General features: G+C 37.3%; 1 protein-coding gene across 4 annotated transcripts in view; it reads right to left on the bottom strand.

The window, feature by feature from the left end:
* Window positions 1-1,514: 1,514 nt before the first annotated feature.
* Window positions 1,515-23,179, bottom strand: part of LOC124788942 (steroid hormone receptor ERR1-like) — a 366,179-nt gene continuing 344,514 nt past the window's right edge. For all 4 annotated transcript variants that reach the window (XM_047256232.1, XM_047256238.1, XM_047256251.1 and 1 more), the window contains 3 exons: window positions 20,682-20,863; window positions 16,910-17,082; window positions 1,515-7,716 (listed from right to left, as the gene is read on the bottom strand). In XM_047256232.1, the coding sequence (XP_047112188.1) occupies window positions 7,554-7,716; window positions 16,910-17,082; window positions 20,682-20,863 (518 nt within the window). In that variant the 3' untranslated portion in view covers window positions 1,515-7,553. The remainder of the gene's footprint in view (window positions 7,717-16,909; window positions 17,083-20,681; window positions 20,864-23,179) is intronic.

The following is a 23,179-nucleotide window of genomic DNA, read 5'->3' as shown; positions in this document are numbered from 1 at the left end:
CTTACTGCCAATCTAATGAAATATGAACATGACTAGCACAAAATATAAAATAGCAAAGAAGACGAGAAACTAATGCAGCAAATAGGGTGTTAGGTATTGTGCAACATTGGACTGAAGTAGCAAAACGAGAAAATGGAAGACAAGTATTTCTAGATAACGTGAGCCATGGGAAATTAGTAGTCAAGAGTAAAGGATTTTGTAAAACATTTCTGCCTAGCAGAGTTTGCATAGAATGGGATTTTGGGTAATGTTGTTACATTCAGTCTTGTATTTTTTTTTTCTTTCAGAATCATCAGAATTCAAATCTCAGTTAAGAAGGTGCAGAAACGAATCAACTGGATCACAATCATGTAAAAACCTAGATTTCAAAGCTGTTCAGGAATGTACATACATATTTACATATTTAACCAGTCATCAGAAATAACAGGTACAAACATAAAAGCATGTACAAAGTGGACATCAATAATTTCTTTCCCGGTGATTCATATCATCTTGTGGAATTGGGTGTACTTTTGTCTTCTGTTTTCTGTCTTCCCAACACAATATTTCAATGTCGTAACTCGGTGTCTTCATCAGCTGTTTCCTGTGACGGGAAACATCTGGTGAAGATACTGAGTCATGACATCGAAACATTGTGTTGGAAAGATGCTGACCACCAGCAGTACACCCAATTCCATGAGGTAAACACTTTCCAATCTGTGTCCTTGAAAATGAAAGGCATGTATAAATTTTCAAATCTGCATTGTAGCTTCAGCCAAAAGAACAAAATTGATTAGAAACAGACTGCCAATATTTATATGATGATTTCTCCTTGTGTGAGATCATCTGTAATTACAACAAATCATGCTAATTGTGAACTTTCTTCTTCATCTTCAAAACACCAGTTTTCAAAATACTGATCTATAAATATTTGCTGCAGAAATAAAAAGACAAATACATACACAGGATCATTCACAAAACATTTTTTAACTACAACACTCCTTAGAATCTTTCACATTTCGACAGATAGGCATTCAAATATGTGGCAAATGTAATGTTAACAAAGGATTAAGAGTGAACCACATTTTGAACCTACAGAGGCTGTTATTTCTAGGCTCGGCAGAAGCAGTGAAGATGGCCAACGTTCAAAGAATATGTGAGGTAGAGCACAAATAAAGATACGGAAAAACATAGAGAAAAAAGGAGCAGCACTGATAAATGACAGCACCAGCAAGTTACATTAAGGCTGAAACAGAATGGCACTGTACAAGAGTATGCAGATTTAAAACATTGCAGACAAATATTATAGAGGACAAAAAACTTCAAAGAAAAAGTAAGGGATGAACAACAAATGTGTTAATACAACAATTTGGAAGGGAAATCACATCAGAAGTACGTGCACTGTGCAGCACTGTCACATACTTTATGAAATGTGTTAATTATGAATCACATTTGAAGTGATAAAGGGAGACTGATTAAATGACTACTACTGAAATCATAGACAGAACATAACGGTACAGAAATAAAAATAAATGTTCTGGTAATGTATCTCATGCTGCATTTATTATGCTTTCCCTCACCAAGTATTATGCATGCCTTTTGTTGTTGTTTTGTTTTCTTAGTTTCTATTGCTACGCGCTAAAGAAGCAGCTCTGAATTTCAAAATCTTCAAAATGATTAAGGCTGAGAACAGCATTACTTTTTATAACCTACTTCTCTTCATACACAGTGCTTTCTTCTTAGCTGTCCTAGGTTTACTTTTGTCTTACTAACAAGTAATCATCCAAAATTAAACAATTTAAAAGAAGAAGAATTGTCTATTGGTACAGATCTGCTTGCACTAAATTTTTTTACCAGAAATAATTAAGCCTGTTTAAACTGGAGCATCTTTCAGTGATTGCGTACTAAGTTTTAATGCTATGCAGCACATCCTCTGCTTCAGTTTTCCAGTTTCTGATTTTTTCCTTCATAAAAAAGTGAGCCCTTTCTTTCTTAAATACTGAATAATTAAAATATTGTTTTCTACATAGCAAATGGTAAGAAAAAAGATATGGATAGGATCAGAACTACTGACATTATAATTTCATCACATATGAAGCACATAATTCTGCTATCTCATTTCTAAAGTTATACAGTTCTTGAAAAATATGGCATGGGCATATCAAAATTATAAGACCACTGAATTTCAGAGCATAGGCACAGATGTAACTACAAAATAACATGGTTTTCAGGAAATACTTTAATAATTACATATTATGTTCAATCAGAAAACTAAAAGTGTTTATGAAGTTTTGCTAATCTATAGATTTCAAGACATTTTTATACAGAAGTCGAAACTACTTCTAGTTTTGCTATGAAGATACTGAATGTCTGTTACATAAACTATAGCTCTAAAAAGCATCATTCAAACAAACAAAATATCAAGATAATTTTAATCTCAGATTCCAATTAAAACCAATGTCTTTACAGGTTGATCATTTAGTCCAGGAAAACTATACCATAATGCATGTCAGTTTCAAGAGAAATTTTTATATGTCAACGTAAGCCAAAACTAACAATAATAATTGTAGCAACAGAAGCTAAATGCAACAGATGCCTGTAAACAATGGGCAGAAGACACACAGCTAAATCAAGATGTGTCCATGAGTGTTATTAAGTACAAGTTCTCTGAACTTTTACAACAAATTGATACTCCTTTCACTATAACATTAATTAATGCCGTAATTTCAAAAAGAATACTTTTTCCATAATGATTTAGAATATAAGTATTATGGGACACTTCATGAAAATTTTGAATACCCTGTATTAAATATCTCACATGAAACTTTTTGCCAGATCTTATATGTCATTACGATTTGGATACAGGAGGTTAAATAATTATTATACCATTAAAATATTCTTTGTGCAAACATAAATGGTGATGACTATATATGACAAGTTAAAACTTCAAAATCAGATCATTGCCTTTGTCAGGCAGTGTCCAGTCAATTACACCATCCATCACCTCTAACACCAATACAAAGACTCAACTGGTCAAAGTATCTTTCTTTTTTGGTACAATTAATAACATACTGCCTAAAAAAGGCAGGAATCTGAGTTATAATTCTGGCCTGACATGCAACTTTGATTTTGTCACATATAATTGACATAACACATAATCTGTTGAGTAAGAGACTTCGTTCTCATATAATCAAATATACAAAGTAGAATGATAAAAATACCAAAAAATTTATCTCTTATGAATATAGTTACCACAGTCTGATAATAATGATACACCTGAAAGTTAATGACACATTTTGTGCAGTGTTCATCTGATATACATACATTATTTCTGATATATTAACTAAATGTGAATTTCTGTTTTTAGAATTACATGATAACAGTGCCTTACGGTTTGGTGATTTTTGTTTTACAGACATTGGGCCATAGTCCAAAGTGTATTTCTCAGCCTAACATATCATATTCCAATGCTGCAAGACATCATCAGATGCAATAACAGCTCAGATGAAAGCAGTTACAATCTCATACAAGCTCAGCCAGCCTCAGATGACATCTCCAGCACTGAAGATGAAACATTTGGCAGAGAGATATGCCTTCGACCTAAGCCTACCACTTACAAAACAAAAATCACCAAATACACAAATACTGGCCATGAATAGCATAGTTTGATGGAATGTGATATGCAGTATGGTACAGTGATTACTATGTAGCTGAGAGTGTCAGTGAATGGTCTGTACTTCAGAAATAATAATACGCAAAACTATGAATAAGCAATGGATATCATCATTAACGAAAATTGCAGTCAATATCACTTCAGTGACAAGGATATTACAGACGAGTGAGAAAGCAAGAGAATCTTTTCTCATTTTTATGCACATGTTCATACACAAATTTATTGCTTCATAAGATTCCAGAATCCTTATATCCACTCCATTTTGGTTTGTAATAAGTGGTTTGAAACATGAAAATGATGCACATTTTGTGAAAATTTTTTGCACATGTTGAGTCAGTTTTACTCCAAAAAAAGTATTGCTCTGTACAATAGTATACAAATATAACTATACAAACAGCTGTAGTTCACAGGGTTTTAGGTAAAATAATTAACTCAGTCTCTTTCCCAAGAAAATTTCTCTCTTCAAAATGTGGGGAGTTTCATTCTGATGTTAGATCCTGATGCACACTTGTGAATCTGTAGTATGATGAAACACAACTACTTATCACTGTTATAGGGAAATGGGTATAAATTACCCAGTGTATTCTGCAGGTACAAGCAGTTCCATTTTGCAGCTATGTCAAGAAGGTTGAATAAATGTGTCAATTGTCACCATGCATTATCAGCTACAGAGGTTAGAAGCAACAAAAGAGAAACACACTATTTCTACTACAATAAACATGATTTTGATAAGGTGATCAACAAATATACACCATACTTCAAAAAATACAATGCTTCTGATAGTCTGATGATACTATGACAGTGATCAAATTTCTTCATGAACTGTACTTTGTGACATTAAGTCCAACTAAGAATATTTCCATTTAAACTGTATACAAGTTCCACAGCATGGTTAAGACAGAGGAAGAGGCTACTTTTTCAGCAGAAATGGAATTCTTCACACACCATGTACCCACTAAGACATCTCTTTGGCAGAATACAGTGATAAATTAGCTTCACATATGAAATTTTTGTAAATTTGAAAACTGTAAACAGATGTTTATAATCATGTTCTCTCCCTAAGCAGTGCATTATAGTAGAGGAATTGTCACTCATGAAAATCTAAATATTAATCACATACTCCAAAACATGGAGTACCAGAAGTAGTACAAAAAGAGACAGAGATTTCCAAATCAGAAAATGTGAATTATGTAGACCATGTTGCATACTTCAACACTTGCTTTACATTGCACTTAGTTCTAATGACTGAACAAGGCTTATCAGACTGTGGTGGCTCACCAATCAGCAACTATAAGACACTCAAGCATTTTAAAAATACGTATCACTCTGGAACAAAAATCATGCTATTCTAAGGGTAGGTGATAACAAAATAATATAAAATCAGAGTAGCAGACATTCAATATTTTCCTTTGATTACAGTCCTGGTGAAAATGGCTTTAGAAGTACAGAAAGTAAGATATAACGATGGTTAAGTCTTAAAAAAAAATTAAAGTTTGCCTGGCACAACAACATTAATAAATATTTTCTTTCGTTTCTTTTGCACAATCACTATTTACATTTTGAACAATATGTTTTGTGTGCAAGCAAAGACACAGTTTTTATTGTCTTGGCATTAACAGATCCTCGATCTGCATGTTTACTTTAAGGGTGATGTGAAGTGAAACATTGTTTCCTAATTACAAAAGACCTTGGCATCATAAAACAAAGATTGATATAAACAACTTCATCTGAACTGATGTACCACTGTGAATTGATCCATATAATTATGTGTGCACAGACCTGCCATAAGAGCTAACTACTAATCAACAAATATAAATTTTGTTTTCGCTCTGACAATAAAACAAACTATTTTTTAGTCAATTTCTGCGGATTCAAAAGAATTAACATCACAGCCAGTTGTCGCATTTACACAGAGTATTATCTGTTTTCAAACCATATATTATGTATTATGTAACAGCCTGAAAAGTGCATTAATATTATCATGGGAGAATACATCTTTTTGTTTCCACAACTATGTTGACAATATGAGAACTTAAAAGTCATCCAACAAATCGGGTAGGGACAGATGTATCCCTAGCTTCAAATTTTCTTTCTTGCAGGAAATTCTGGCTATGGTGGAGAAGTAACTGCTTTTGCAACTTTCTCATATGTTTGCCTCCCCATATCTAATATATATATTTTTTATTTGTTGTGTACAAACTCATACTGTCAACTGTTCAGCATATTCTTGTTTTACATCAGAACCCATTTCATACTGGCTGCAGTGTTTGTTGTAAAAAACACATCACAATCATTCTGCACAAAATGTCAGATTATAGCCAACAATACACATCATCATGGTAAATCATACTACAGGCTGATCTTTTACAAACTGCCACCATTAATATTCGTTCTCCTACATTTCAGAACTATGAATTCTTTTTCATATTGAAGAGGATTTGAAACATTTTATACCATACCTGAGATGTCATGAAGGCAGCAATAGATATTTTGGAACAAACTATGGACCTAACTAATGATGATGAATATTTACATTTACATTGAATTACAAAATCTTAAAGCTAATAGATGTACACCAAACAAACAGTTTGCTGAACTTTCTACTAAGAGCAACTTTATGAGAATGACTCCACAGACTTAAGTTTGAAAAATGTTGAGCTACTTCAAAGATGCTACAACAAATTAAGCTTGTTGAATGTTTTCATCTGAAATACTCTGCTGCAAAACATGAACTCATTTTGTAGTAAGTTATTAAAAGGAACAAAAGGAACACTGCAACTTCACAAGAAGTACTCCCAAATGATAAAGCTGAATCAATCTTTACATTTGATTTTTCACTTCGGATAAACATTTGAGCACAAGATTACAATGTGTTTAACCTGCAACACAGAACCATGCAATGAATAAGGAAAAATGCAGAACAAAGGACAGACAAGAAATGTTACATCACAACACTCAGACAAGCCCCCAATTCAGTTTGTATGCTATAAATATCACTCATAATTCACTGTCTTTTAACAGTACCATTTCTTCTCTGTTTTTCCTTTGTTAAACACTGCAATTTGCTGCTCTTGATTTCTTCAAGATGTGGTTCACTCTATTATGCTGCCCCATTAGGCCTGTCTCTTAAATATTCAGTTCTGTACATCTAGCACACATACCTAGAGCAAACCACTTACACACATATATGGTACAAGGTAGAGTACTAAAAAATTCTGAAACAAGAGATGAAACACAATGGACAAAGAGGAGCTTCATAATGGTGCGGTTAACTTTTGCTCATCAGCCATTCCCAACATTATCAAAAAATAAACCTATAGTTGGTCTTACACTACAGTGTAACAAATCAATAACATCTAATTCTGAGGATATGTGTAACTCCAATAGTAACAACACTTTGTATTACATGTTATGAGATTTTCAATTTTCCTATGTAAGTAGCAGCCACGGTTGTCTGTAATATATATTTTTGCAGTACTGTGACAAAACTATTAATGCTACACATTATGATACGTAATTACTACATTTTAAAACAAGACTTTAGCTGGAGAATAACAAGTTATTTTGAAAGGATCAAAGAATTTCTGGCAGTATTTTTGTAACTGGGGATGGAAAAAGGTTGTTAAAAACTGTAACTGCACAAAAATGTAAAGTAATTACAACAATTCGAGTAATAAATCCCACATGTACATGAGCATCTTCCAAATGTTTCATTTGTTTAACCAAATGTCAACAGTAAAACTGCATGTCATGAAAATTCTATGAACAATGCAGATACAATTTTAGGAAGCTGCATTTTACTTTCGATAATCTGAATAATGTGCAGACAATGACTGACAAAGGCACGAGATACAGATTGGGTTCGTCACACCATTTACTAGGCAGCTCTGTGTGGACTCCTTCATCGAAAACATGCTTCCAGCATCTCAACAAAGAGTTTATTCATGGGTACCTTTCCCTCACGGTTCACCATGCTCCAGAAGCGTCTAACGACGTGATCTGCTTGACGCAAGGCAGGCAGTAGCAGTAACAGGTGTTGTGTGTGATGTAATGGTGATCCTGGCCTGTATTAAAAGAGAATATTTCTGTCATTATATGAAGAAAAAGGCTCCCTTGCAAAGTTATTTTTATACCTGTGGCTGTACCAACCAGCCCATTATGGAATGGAATAAGCTTTAGAATATTTCTGGTCTGTACAACAACATATCAAAACATGCATGCCAGATAAAAGACAACACATAGGATATTATACTGTGTATTAGAAAGGGAATACAAATGAAAGTTTTTTACTATCTGACAGTTTGGTTCTCTCAGGAAGTACTTGCAGGATTGTGATGAACTTTCACTAATAGTTACCTTCTAAAACTTCCTTGTGAGTACTTTCTGTAAGTGTCTGAGAGTCTTTCTAGAGAGGACATCAAAAGCGTATATGCACAACAGGGTGAAAATGTCAATGAGGGCTGAGAGATCACTCCAAATGAGATTTATCTCTCGTAGTTCTGTGCATGAAGGAAGAGGTCGTGATGGAAGGGCATCAGGCTGCGGCTGCACTTTTGATATTTCAAGTGTCATAGAAAAAACGTAAACAACCATGTTAGTTTCGAATAAGAGAGCAGATTAGGCGGTGGGATGAATTAGGAGTGCACAAGAATCTCATTGTGCAGCTCATGATAGAAAAACCTACAAAAATATCAAAATTTCACAAGAATAGCAGCATTGGTGACAAAAGAAATACTCTTTATAATCGGACCCAAAACTACCAATCTAGATGCTATTGAGAATAATTCCATTAGTGTTAAAGACAGGTTGCTTGTTAAACTAATATTTCCAGCATGGGTTACATTTATTCTCTTTAATATTCAGTAAGGTAACAATTACAATGAGATAATGTTAGGCCAATTTCATCTTGATACCCACAGATATTCAAAAGCCATTAACTCCAAATTGAGTATCTTCAATAACTCTTTTTTTTTAATTTTTGTTAGCTGATTCTTATAATATTTCTATGATGTTATTATATGATATTTGCTGCATAGCATGGTTTAACTCTAGAACTTTCAAAATAGGCTGACTGCTCATGTTGTTCATTTATGAGGTAAAACAAGTGATTTCTTCACTCAGAAATGTGCCATGGACACATATTACGGCTCAAAACACACAGTTTCAGGGATACTTTCATTTAATGCATGCATGAGTACGGCAAAATGTATTACCAAGCTGTGTCAGTGTACAAACTGTGAAATAGGGCACAGATCTGGGACACAACAAGGCCATTCAGCACTCTTCAAGTACTCTCTGCTCTCTTGAAATTGCCGGTACAGTTTTACTTGTCTGAGAGCTATGATGCGCAGCTCTCAAGGGATGGAGGTTGCCGTCTACACGAGACGTCTAATCTCATGGAGCATGATTATCTGAGGTCTCGCCCCACTACTGGACACTGCCAGTGAGCTGACTCTCAGGATTATTTACATGACACATTTACTTGCAAAAGCTCTCTGAGAGTGAAAAACTATCACTGCATATCTACCTTTACAATAAAGAGCAGCAGTGGTGATAATGTTTACACAGAAAGAATAAAACAAAACATGACAGTGATCACAAGATGTTAATAAGGAAGGATAATAGGAGTGAAAATGCCAAAATAAAAGAAAGTTCTGGCAAAATGTAAATAATATAGGAGTAAAAAAGATACACACAAAAACAAACACATACACACACACCATTTGTTACACCCATTCAATTCTCTTCTAACAGAAGTACTAAGCATTTCATCTTCTGCTGGTAAGTACTGCACAGGCATGTCTAGCAATTTAATACTGTAGTTTTCTGAAGTAAATTTTCCTTTTGATACATTCCTATACACATTTACACAGTGATCGAGAAAGCACACAAGTAATGTACCATAGACATTGCAATGCTCCATCATGCAAACATCACCTAAAAACAATAATGTTTTACTGATCTACATACTGGACAGTTTCTAAAAGCAGTGATAAAGGTGCAATAGTTGAAGATTGGTTGGTAATACCTTCACTGCTTCCACATAGCGCTACTCCACTCTAAAAACATATATTGAGACTGAAGTTGGGATTTTCTGCTACCTGGAAACCTTTAAATGGAGCATTAACCTCCATACTCACTATTTGGGGAACAACAAGTGGTTCAAGCAGCACTTTGCAGTACTATTGTCTGATAGGTGTAACATACAACTATTACTCTGATAATGAAGGCAGTCAAGAAATTTTTGTATAGTAACACATATCTTCAAGTATTGTCACTAACCGCACAGACTAAGTTTGTTAGGGAAAGCATCAGACAGTTTGTGCAAATGCTAACAGTTTTATCTTTTAAGAACCATTTTAAGAACGATAGTTCATCTACAAAATGAGGAATGCAAACACAAATTGAAAGAGTCATGACTCAAACATTAATCTCAAATCCAATAAATAAAGGAATATGGGTATGCATAACACACTCACACACACACACACACACACACACACACACACACACACACACATGCGCATATGCACACACACACGCACACGCACACACACACACACACACACACACACACACATACATACATACATACACACTCATGCACAGGTAATATGTCTGTCACAATAAAATGAAAAGAAAGCAGTCTGACAGAAATTTTAGGATTACTGTTAAGTAACATTTGACAAAACTCTGACTGTTGATCACTTATATCCACATCAAATGTCAATTAAGTTAAAGTGAAATAAAGTGCTCCCATTTGCCTCTTGAACTCTCTTTGCCAGAGTGTACATAATATCTAAATTCCTGAATAAACTATAGTATGTTAAATACATATCTGTAACACACAGCCTTACCCAATTTACAAAATTTAATATTGACTATCATATGTTCTACCTAATATTATCTTTTAAAATCAAAAGAGACACCAACATTTTATTTTGTAATTACTTTATAATTACAATATTCTTATTTAATGAGTTGCATAAAGGGCATCCCAGGAGGAATGTTCAGTATTCAGGAGCACACCAGGAACAATCATTTGAAGCAAAAATCTTCTATGGACATATGCCCTATTCTGAAAGGTTTCTGAGAAAGAAAACATTTAATGCACATTTGTTTTTGGGCTAATGGCCTGCATGTATGTATCTCACCACACAACATCGTCGACATTTTATTGTCGCCCTACCTACATTACTGCTTTCAACCTCAGAATGTCTTTCTGCCATTATAGTAACCCGTTGAACACTCAGTTGTCCATGGTGGAGGGCTAGGAGGGGAGGGATAGTATGGTGAGGCTGGGGAACAGTGAAGTGCTGCAGGCAGACAGAAGGCAGAGGAGATGAAGGGGAGGGGGGGGGGGGGGGGGGAGTAGTGGAGAAAGACAGATATAAAAAGATGGTGTGGTGGTGGAATGACTGCTGTGTAGTGCTGGAATGGGAACAGGAAAGGGGCTGGATGGGTGAGGACAGTGACTAACAAAGGTTGAGGCAGACAGCTTGTTGGTTGTCATACCTATATAGAACACAGCGCAGTGATTGCAGCTTAGCTTGTAGATCATGTGACTGGTTTCACAGGTAGCCCTGCCTTTGATGGGATAGGTGATGTTACTGACTGGACTGGAGTAGGTGGCGGTGGGAGAATGTGTGGGACAGATCTTGCATCTAGGCCTATTATAGGGGTATGAGCCATGAGGTAAGCGATTGGGAGCAGGGGTTGTGTAATGATGGACGAGTACATTGTGTAGGTTTGGTGGATGGCGGACTACCACTGTGGGAGGGATGGGAAGGATAGGGGGCAGGACATTTCTCATTTCTGGGTATGATGAGAGGTAATCGAAACCCTGGTGGAAAATGTAATTCAGTTGCTCCAGTCCTGGGTGTTAACTAGTTACAGGGAATCCTTTCTAAAAACCCAGAATCCTAAACCCCTCACCTGGTTCAGATTCATTGAGACATCTTTGCTCTCTGGATCGAAAGTGAGGACACCCTATCCACATTCCTCCAGAACCTCAACAACTTCTCTCCCATTTGCTTCACCTGGTCCTACTCAACCCAACAAGCCAGCTTCCTAGATGTTGACCGCCACCTCAAAGATGGCTACGTCAGTACCTCCATCCATATCAAACCTGCTAACTACCAGCAATGTCTCCACTTCGCCACCTGCCACCCATTCGATACCAAGAAGTCCCCTCCATACAGCCTAGCCACCCATGGTCATCACATCTGCAGTGACAAGCAATCCATCTCGAAATATACCGAGGGTCTCACTGAAGCCTTCACTGACTGTAATTATCCTCCCAACCTTGTATAAAAACAAATCTCTCATGCCTTATCTTTCCAGTCTCTCACCACCTTCCAAAGTCCCACCATCCAGCCACAGAGGAGCATTCCCCTCGTAACTCAGTGCCATACAGGACTGGAGCAACTGAATTACAATCTCTGCCAGGATTTCTATTACCTCTCGTTGTGCCCTGAAATGAGAAATGTCCTGCCCACTATCCTTCCCACCCCTACCACAGTGGTATTCCGTCATCCACTGAACCTACACAATATACTTGTCCATCCTTACACAACCCCTGCTCCCAATCCCTTACCTCATGGCTCATACCCCTTTAATAGATCTAGATGCAAGACCTCCTTTAATAGATCTAGCTGCAAGACCTGTCCTCCCACCACCACCTACTCCAGTCCAGCCACTAACATCACCTATCCCATTAAAGGCTGGGCTACCTGTGAAACCAGTCATGTGGTCTACAAGCTAAGCTGCAACTACTGTGGTGCATTCTATGTAGGCATGACAAACAACAAGCTGTCTGTCCACATGAATGGCCGCCGTCAAACTGTGGCCAAGAAACACTTGGACCACTCTGTTGCTAAACACGCTACCAAACATGATATCCTTCATTTCAATGATTGCTCCACAGCCTGTGGCATATGGATCCTCCCAGCAACACAAGCTTTTCTGAACTGCGCAGGTGGGAACTTACCTTGCAGTACATCTTACATTCCTGTAACCCTCCTGGCCTCAACTTCTGTTAGTCACTGTCCTCACCCATCCAGCCCCTTCCCTGTCCCCATTCCAGCACTACACTGAAGTAATTCAACAACCACACCCAGTCTTTTTATTTCTCTCCTTGTCCGCTACTCCCCCCTCCCCCTCCCCACCTCTCCCCTGCCATCCATCTAACCTGCAACACTTCACAGTCTGCCATCCCCACCATACTATCCCTCCCCCTCCATACCCCAGCCTCCTCCTTACCTCCACCCAGCCGCCACTCCTACCATGCACTGGTGCTCCTGCGCGCAGTGTGGTTTCAGTTGCCTGAGATGCCTGAGACTGCAGTCGTGTGTGAGAGTTGCATTTGTGCATGTGCTTTTGTGTGTGTGTGTGTGTGTGTGTGTGTGTGTGTGTGTGTGTGTCTAGTGTTGATGAAGGCCTTAATGGCTGAATGCTTTGATTGTGAGAGTCTTTTTGTTGTACCTGTGACTCAGCATCTCCGCTATATGGTGAGTAGCAACTTCCCTTCTCATAATACTGTAAACTAGAACAAGGGTTTATTATGGACACCGTAGAGAGATTTAATAACAAAGAAAAACCCTTCTCACTGAAAAATAATAGAACTTTGAAGACACTAAGAAGCATACGCCTGGAACACACAGAGAATAAACATAGTGGGATGTGAAGACCATGTCACTGATAATCCCTAATGAGAGAGGTTATACGTTTGGCATAGCTGATCGACAGGTACGTCTTTGGATATCACTGAAAAGTCACAGGATCTGCTGCGGTGGCTCCTGACCAATCTCTGACTGATGGGCTGCTAAGAACTGGTGTATGAATTGGCCCAGAGCTCTGGTCGAGTGAACTGCCAGCGCGTTGGGTTGCACTGCATTATATAGCCGGGGAATGGAGGAATTTGTGCTGATCCAGTTCCACACAAGTGACACAGTGAAGAAAACAGGTTCCTGGCATGGATGGCCTCTAATTGTGCTTGTCCTACCATCTGTCATCCTTGTTGTGATCATGCAGTATCGGGAGGCAACACCTTGCACATAGGCAAACCAATGATGCTTCTGTCTTCAAGGGGTTCCTGATCCCTTAAGGTGAATGGCTGGTACATGGCAGATATGGTGCATTTTTACTGCTTCTGCAATGGTAGTGGTCCTATTGCAGTTGAAGAATACTATTGGAACTTTACAAGAGATTGAATTCCTGACCAAAGAATGTTTATCAGAGTTTTCAGCACATTGCGTAAAGCAGCTATGCTTCAAAATTCCCATTTTTGTCCTATGTGTGTACTTCAACAACCTGTGCAGAAACAACAGCACACTGTTTAAATGGTGTAGTGTAGTCCTGCTACAAGCATATGATGAATTTCTGCTCATATCAATGTCCCATGAACATTTACCTCACATGCAGAGAACTTGTTCCCATTTCATGTACTGCTTATCCACAGTCTTCACACTGGTGACAATGGCACACAACTTGAATTTTGTCACTGGTTAAATGACAATCATCATATCCTCTGATTAATACTACTCACTGATGAAGCCACATTTCCACAGAACGGAATCAACATCACACATAATAATTATTGATGGACACAGAAAAATCCACACATTACAGTGGAAACCAATTTGCAAGTTCATTTTTTGAGCAACGTTTGGTGCAGCATTATCGGTAACATGTTACAAGGTTCAGTCATTTTATAAGGGCAAATTATGGGAAAGAATTACTTGCATTTTTTGGAAAATTTGTTTGTTGAACACATTGAAGATGTTTCTTTGGCCACATGGGATGCAATGTACTTCAGGATGATGGATCCCCTCTACACTTTACCAGATATGTGACAGAATATCCTAACCTCACTTACCCTTATTGATGGATTTATCATTGTAATACAATTAACTGGCCATCAAGATTGCCTGACCTTATTGCTGTGTCATCCGAACAATGGACAGAAGCCTACTCAGAAGACAGAAGAGCAGCTCTCATGCACTTAGTTATAGATCATCATCCAGGGCTGACTTAGACAGGGAATGTCGTTTAGTGAACTCTTAGAAGTAAATAGACAGTTGTTATAAATTGCATTTGCTATGTACTGTGCAGTTTACCTACAATTATTTGCACTTAGCAATTGAGGGTATTTTTTGTGTTATTTTACAAGCAGTGTTGCAGACTTCATTATTCAACAAGCCATCAAGACAAGTAAACCTCTTTATCTCATTTGTGTGACTTTGTTACTAATTGTTGGAGTGTTGTAGAACCTTCATTCGCCTATCCTGTTATCTGATCCTGGGGGATAGCTGTGTAATAGTGGCAGGGAGAAATTGTCTTAGTGATGTACTGCACCAGAAGCCATTTCACAAACTCACAAATTCGATCTACTGTACCACCAGTAGTGACAAGGCTTTTACAAAACTGGCAACGAGAGTTTACAACACTTATGTCATTAGATATTTGTTTATGGCATTGGGTGAAGTCCAAGGTGTAGAAAAGAAACAAAAGATGAATACACAAGATGGACAGCTTGGACGCATCACAGCACCACTGCCATGATTAGGGAACATTTAGAGGCACTCAGACAAGTAACACAGTATATTCTCCCAAGAGTGCAAAAATGCAATAAAGCTGACAGTGGGGTATTCAGACATTTACAGTGGGGTATTCAGACATTTATTGTGAACTGTGCAATACCTGTAATGTGACATGTATGATAATGCTTAAAGGTGTCTGTATTAAAAATACATTTTTTCAATTGATACTTTATTAAACACACATTGTAAAATTTAATACATGTTGCGTGTATGTACATGTTTAAACCTGACAATGTACTGACTCATAAAGAAAATAAATAAATAACAATGTACAAGGGTAATTTTTAAGTAAGAACTGATAGTGTGTGATGTCCGTGCATCCTGTCATGTGTCCGCAGCTTGTGGTCTGGTGGCTAACGTTGCTACTTCTGGATCACGGGGTCCCGGATTCAACTCCTGGCCGGGTTGGGGCTTTTCTCTGCCCGGGGACTGGGTGTTTGTGTTGTCCTCATCACTTTATCATCATCCTCATTATTTGTGACAGTGGCTAGATTGGAGTGTGAAAAGAAAATTGGACTGTTAAAAAATTGGGACTTTGTATGAGCGCTGATGGCCGCACAGTTGAGTGTCCCACAAACCAAACATCATCATCATCATCCTGTCATGTGAAATCCATCCACAATCTTAGTCAGTCTCTCACTATGCAGTCATTACATTTCACATCTCTGCCATGTTGGTTGTATGGTTATACTGTTTTGCTTGTCACAATATCAATCAGTAATCCTGCTGATTGTGAAGTGCAATCAGTTATTCAGTCTTAAATGCAAAACAGTTTCATCCTGCTGAAATTCACCAGCAGCTTGTTGAAGTTTATGGTGTAGGTATAATAAATGTTGGTAATATGCATAGATAGTGTATGCTGTTTAATAAAGGACGGACAAATGTTCATGATGAAGAATGATCTGGATGGCCTACTGTCACGAATGAATACTTGACGCCAAAAGTGGATGAGGCAGTTTGCCAAAACAGGCACTTAACTATTGAATATCTGCATCAGAACTTTGCACAAGATTCAAAATCATTACTGACAAACTTCACTACAAAAAAATGTGTGCGAGATGGGTGCCAAAAATGTTGAAAAACGAACACAAAACAAACCAAATGGCACATTCTTTGTCCTTTTTGGAGTGCTGTCACAAGGATGGTGACAAGTTCTTGCATCACATTGTGACTGGTGTTGAAACATGGACTACACTCCAGAGAATAAATGTCAATCCAGTGAGTGGCATCATTCAAACTCCCCCAAACTCAAAATTTGGTGTCACAACTTGACGAATGTTTAAATGTTCATGGTGACTATGTTTGAAAGTGAAAAATGTGGATATTGTAGTTTGTGATACAATTTAATTTAGAAATAAAGTTTCTCTTACTCCATTACGATTTAATTCTCACTTTAAAAATGACCCTTGTACATTACTTATGTTCCCCCTCAGAGACCCTTAGGGTAGATGTCCATATGAAGCTTTCTGCTTCAAATGATCATTCCTGTCATATCCCTCAATATTGTCCATTCCTCTTGGGACACCCTTTATAGTAGTCTTAGCTATTATCTACAGACTCTGACTATTATAATTTAGCTGTGGTGATGCAAAATACCAAAAACTAAGCTGACTTTGTCTAATACTATTATTAAATTAGCATGCTATAAAATAATTACCTGATGACTGCAACACAGTCACTCAGTGCTGATAAAATGCTATCACGAAACCTCTTTAGTGACACAGCATCATCCATGTGCACATCCGAATTTGCCAGCACAAGTGCCTTGAGTAGATAATATTCTTCCTTACTGACTGAGACAGCTTGTAGTCGCTCTATAACCTGCATACACTGTCCATCACATAAATAATTTGCTATAAGTTACAAAACTAGGACAACAACACAGAATAAATAATTATATCCTTCAAAAACAATTACACAGCTATCTTTGTATGTACACATCATCAAATAGAGGCATCCAAAATTGTTATTGCCATACAGTTACTGCATTTCCTGGGGCAGCTCATAATAGTTAAACTGCCCTTCCAATGGTTGTGCATGGTCATTTAACTGAAAGATGCTTATTGCAGTTGTTACAGGTTTTAAGACAGATGGAAATGGCTCTATTAAAATTATGTTAAGGTTCTGTGATGAAATGCATAACAACACAATTAAATGACCTGAGAAAGCAGGTGTACTTTGGGGAGGGGGCAGGGGGGGGAGGGGGGGGGGGGAGTTAAGTGCCACTGATCAGATAGAAGCATTCACCTACATTGCATATCTAATTTTTTCTTATTTTACAGTCCCTTTTCCGTGACTCATTATCAACATTACATACTGTGCCACATATCCTTAAATAGTTATTGGACAAACTCATACAGAGCAAGCAACTATCGACCCCATCTACTGAGATACAAAATAAAATAAAATATCACAATTCATTGCAAACTACAGCATCTGAATTATTTCTTGCCATTACTGCCATCCATGTTGAGACACTTGCCATAATGAGATGCCATTCCCAATCTCATTAACAACCTATCAACCTAAATTTCTCACTTGTAAGAAAAACCTCTAGGTGCAAAAAGAGATAAAAATTAATGGTGAGGGAGATAAAGGATTATTCATCAGTTACAGCCTGAAATAAGTCACTGCACTGCCACTTCTGCATGGAGGTAAATATTGTTATGGATAGAGAGAAACAGGCAACCATGTTCCTCTCTGCCCTCTCTCTTAGAAAAAAAGCCACCACACTTCATCATACAACTAGTCTCATTTTTTGGAGTGGTAGTGTCATAACCAATTTTGGCATTATAGGCACTGTATTGTGTATCTAGGAGTTAACCAGTGGGATGGGCACCTTGCCTGTCCCAAGACACCATGCACAGACTTTGACTTTCAGTGATCAGAGCAGGTAGAGTTCCATTTTCCATGGCGAGGACGTGTTTCCACTCAACTGACAGTCTTCTTGTTTTCATGTTTCCACTCAACTGACAGTCTTCTTGTTTTCAAAGTCTAATTAATCACATCTCATCCCCTGTAACAAAATGATAAGTGAAATAATCAGTCTCCTTAGCATACTGTGTCAAAAGCAGTAGTGCGGAGCCCCACTGCTGTGGTCTTCTGTTGTTAAGCATGGGAGCCAGCAGATGATCAGTCTGTCTGGCACAATGTTAAGTAGGAGACACCAGGAAATTTGAGAAAAATTTCACAGCCAGGACCACCTTGCATATCATGACCAGACAGAGTCACCCACTGGGTTCATCATCATACTGGCCCAACTGCTGTTCTGCATTATTTAACTGTCATGTCCATCTCCATACCACTGACAAAATCATATTCTTCTCAATATACACTTCACAAACCTAATGGTGGGTGTCAGTGGCTATTATAACACTGTACATTAAGAAATTATGACCCAACAACCGACTATCAAGCACCTGTGTTTCTGTCATCTTTAACAGAAGCATCTCTGTCCTAGTAATGGGTTCCAATTGTTTGAACTCAAGCACATTGTTGGGGCTGCAATGCAGCAATAGTGTACATTACAAACAAAACTTTCCAAGCCCAATGTCATTACAGACGTGAAATAACAAAGAGCATACATTACAAACAAAACTTTCAAGCCCAATACTATTACAGAAGTGAATTATATTCCTGAATATATGGACATAAATGAAGGGGAATAATTATTAATGGAAGATCTAGTAGTAAAGTGGCAATGGATGTAACTTAATTTTGTCTCACATTAACAAAACATCTATTCTGCACATAATTCACTAGAAAGCCCTTTAGGTGAGTTGCATGTGTATTGCCAATAATCTTAAGTCACAAACAAATAAGAACAGGAAACACTGCACCAGTAGACACAGACATGAACAAATGGGCATGAATTGAATGATGGAAAGTCCAGGTTGGAGCCAGCAGAGATAGTGGTCAAATGTGTGTGAGGTGTACTAGCTAGGGTGAATGTGTGTGTGTGTGTGTGTGTGTATTTTCTTTTCTGAAGGATCCACGGCCAAAAGCTAAATGTGTGAAAATGTCTAACAGTCTTTTCATTTTGCCTGTCTGCAACTCAATTTGTCATCTTTATGGTGAATACCAGTCGATCCTTTTCATAACATTTTCAAGAGGGCACAAAAATATTATATGGCAAAAACAAGGGAGTGTATTAGAGTTAATGGTATTATTAAGGGATTAAGTACAAAAATCACCAACAATATCATATCAGCTTTGAAGGAGATTCAACAGGCCAAGCCTTCTCAACTTACTTCCTGGGTAATGAAAATGACTAGGACACTTTATTTCATATCACACAAGAAGTACTCTTATTCTAGATAATCTAGACTACTTGTTCATGCTTATGGGCACATGCATGTTCGAATGCATGTATGAAGCTCCACATTCCGGCACAGATGGGCAAATCGGGACTGACATACCATCGTGTCATCTTCTGTAAACTGCATCATATGGATGCAATATGGAGGCACATGGGGTCAGCACACCACTCTCCCAGCTATTCATCAACTTTCTGGATCTTGGAGCTGCTATTTCTCATTGAAGTAGCACCTCAGTTGGCATCACAAGACTGAGTACACCACATTACAGCTCTTCTGCTAAGAAAAAAATCCTTGCAGTACCAGAAATTGAACCTGGAGCCTACACATAGCAGCCAGAGAAGGTGACCATTGAGATACAAGGCAGATGTTTACTTTCATGGCTGGTGCAAACTGAGATTTCTTTCTATTACTTATTTAATTTTATTGCTGAATCTTGGACCCTTTTTGTTGTATAGACACTATGGAGCACATTTCACAAAGTCTTCTGTTGTATATATGCAATGATTAAAACAGAAGTATAATAAAAAAAATTTACAAATATATTGCCAAGTTCTTAGGAAAATTTTAAATCATCTTGTTCATTAAATTAATTTAAAATAGCTGTATAAGAAACATATGAAATTAAATTAATTTAAAATAGCTGTATAAGAAACATATGAAATTAAATTAATTTAAAATAGCTGTATAAGAAACATATGAAACCCTGACAGATAGATATGCTTGGTTTCTGGGATTCAGGGAGCCACAATGGGCCCACATCGAATCTATCTGGTAGATTAAAAATTAGGGCTGGTCAGCCTGGAGGTGGGTTTTAGACAGTTTACCACATCCAATTAGGTGAATACTAGGTTGGAGCCCACATCCAGCATCAGGTACAACTTTCGCAAACATTTTTCAAAAGTTCTCATATTTTCACATGGGTAAAACTAGATGCAGAAAGATGAGGTACATAAATTTCATCCATGGGGAAAGGGGTAGTGACATGAAGGGCATTCAGTCATCCGCTATCACTAACACTGTCAAATTTAGAATAACATGTCAACCTAGTGAAGAGATGGGATAAGGCCAAGAAAATGAAGAATACATAAGAAACACATGTAAGGTACTTACATGCTGATAAAGCTCAATGGCACCACAATCACGTGCAGCTTGTTCCTCTAGACTGAAATCCAATGCAAACCTGAGGCGACCACCAGATGTAAGTGATCGAAAGGTCAGTGTTAAAGTAAGGATTTCTGCCCATGTACTCTGAAGTAGCCTCATCTGATCATTCAGTGACAATTCCATGAATCCTAGAACAGCAACATAATATTGTTAATCTTGTATAAAATCTGAAATAATCTGTGAGTAATTAGTAACACAATAAGAATTTGTAGCATCTCAAGAATGGATTATGTAAAATATAATACAATAGGAGAGATTATAAGCCAGCAAGATGATAACTGACACAATAGAAATGAAGCACCTATTGTAGCTTGGGCATTGGATGGTAACAGGTGGCCAAATAAATTTGGACATGGACCCCACAGATGGAAAGGAAGAGAGGGCATCCATCTACAGCATGGAAGGAAGGTAAATAGCATTTTTAATATGATGATAATTCAGGAATTTAAAATAAATCAAAGGATACATTAGGAGAGTGAAACAGCTGCACTAACTAGGTCTGTGTGATATTTTTAATGATAAAAAAGACTGCATTGGTTGTTATGGACCAACATCATTGATAATAGTTTTGATAATTCATGTAAATTAAAACCAAATATATTTCTTTTCCTAGACCTATAATTATAATGTATATAAATCTGTATCTCACTTTGCTGCCACAAAAGTCACTACATTTAAAAGTTACTGTTTTTTTTCTTCAGTTACCATATTCAGCTGCTATGTCATCAATAGCACAGCTGTACATGTTCATTAAAACTGAGGTAACAATAATGGAAATATTTGGATGGAAAAGTACATGAAATAAGGGAACGACAACCACTTACCTATAAAGGACTAATGCAGGGTGCACAGAAACATGTAACAAAACTCAGCTAACACTAGCCTTCAAGCTCTTGCTCTTTTTCTAGTAAGAGTGCACACATTCACACAAAAAACCACAGAGACACACAAATACACACTCGTTGGAGCAGCGAGACTCTGACAACAATTTTTGATAGGAAACTATCATCAATACAAATATGAAGAGTTTTATACAGAAGTACATCTTCTTAAATTTGACGGGCTCTATGATTAATTGACTGAGAATATTCATTCATCTGGTTCTATATATTCCACCACAAAGGAGGACCTTAAGGAATGTGGAATGAGTCAAGGTACACATTAATAAAAGCAGCTTTTAGTAATAGTAAAAAATGTTGTTTAACTGACATCCTTTTTTTCCAGGAGTAATACTCTCGCAAGGCACGCGGGACAATTTATGCAAAGTTTGGAAGGTGGGAGATGAAGTACTAGCACAAGTGAAGCTGTGTGGACAGGTTGTGAGTCTTGATTGGATAGCACAGTTGGTAAAACACTTGTCCACAAAAGGCAAAGGTACCAGGTTTGAGTCTTGGTCTAATATACAGCTCGAATCTGCCAGGAAACTTCAAATCAGTGTAAACTCAGCTGCACACTGAAAATTCACTCTGGAGATTTAACACTATGTGTCACACACAAATGGACTTCAAAGCTGACAAAGAAACTGACAAGGGGAGGACTCAGAATTGGGGATTGGAGAACACAGTGAATAGTGTAGTTTAAGGCGCCAGATATGTCACGCTAAAGCTGCATTTACACCAAGTTTAAAAACCTGTTTCTATTCGCAAAATTGTTTGCAACATGTTGGCAGAAATGTTCATTGTTTGCACTAATAACAATCATTCCTAAATATGTATTCACATTTTCTGCTATGCTGAGCTGGCAGCAAATATTTCGCATTGTGTATGTACATCAAGAGCTACAGTATGACAGGTGAAAAGAAATAATTAATTATATGTGATACTGCATTAATAATACTTGACAAAATAAGCAGATGAAGAAAAAGATGTACTCATTGTTGTTGTTGTTGTTGTGGTCTTCAGTCCTGAGACTGGTTTGATGCAGCTCTCCATGCTACTCTATCCTGTGCAAGCTTCTTCATCTCCCAGTTGATGGACAAAAATATCCGTACAATAAGCGACTGTCCCGGAACTTCAAATCAATTGCATATTGCCTGTCTAATGTCTTTGAGGGGCACAAAAAATTATATTTTCAACATTTCTCATAATTATTGACCAAATTTAAAAATTTATAATGCTGTCATAATACACTCATTAAGAAGTATAATCTGAGATTAAAAATTTAACACAATAATACAAGTATTACAGATAGAAACTGTATGTTTGTATTGAGGCAGCATAACTGATGGCAGGCAAATAATTGGACTTTATTCATCCAATATTTGATAACGAGAGCACTTAGTGACTTCCAGCAAATTTTACACATAATTTCACACTTTTTCCAGATTTCTTTCTTGCTGACAGCCCACATAAAATGATGGATGAAAAATAGTTTATTGCTTACTATATCTTTGCTTTTGCATCAGACATGATGTTTTAATTTATTACTTTTTTTACTAGTACCTT

The sequence above is a fragment of the Schistocerca piceifrons genome, chromosome 1 (assembly GCF_021461385.2).
Source record: "Schistocerca piceifrons isolate TAMUIC-IGC-003096 chromosome 1, iqSchPice1.1, whole genome shotgun sequence".
Classification (NCBI taxonomy): Eukaryota; Metazoa; Arthropoda; class Insecta; order Orthoptera; family Acrididae; genus Schistocerca; species Schistocerca piceifrons.
The sequence above is the reverse complement of the archived record's forward strand: the minus strand, read 5'-3'. Positions and strand labels throughout refer to the sequence as shown.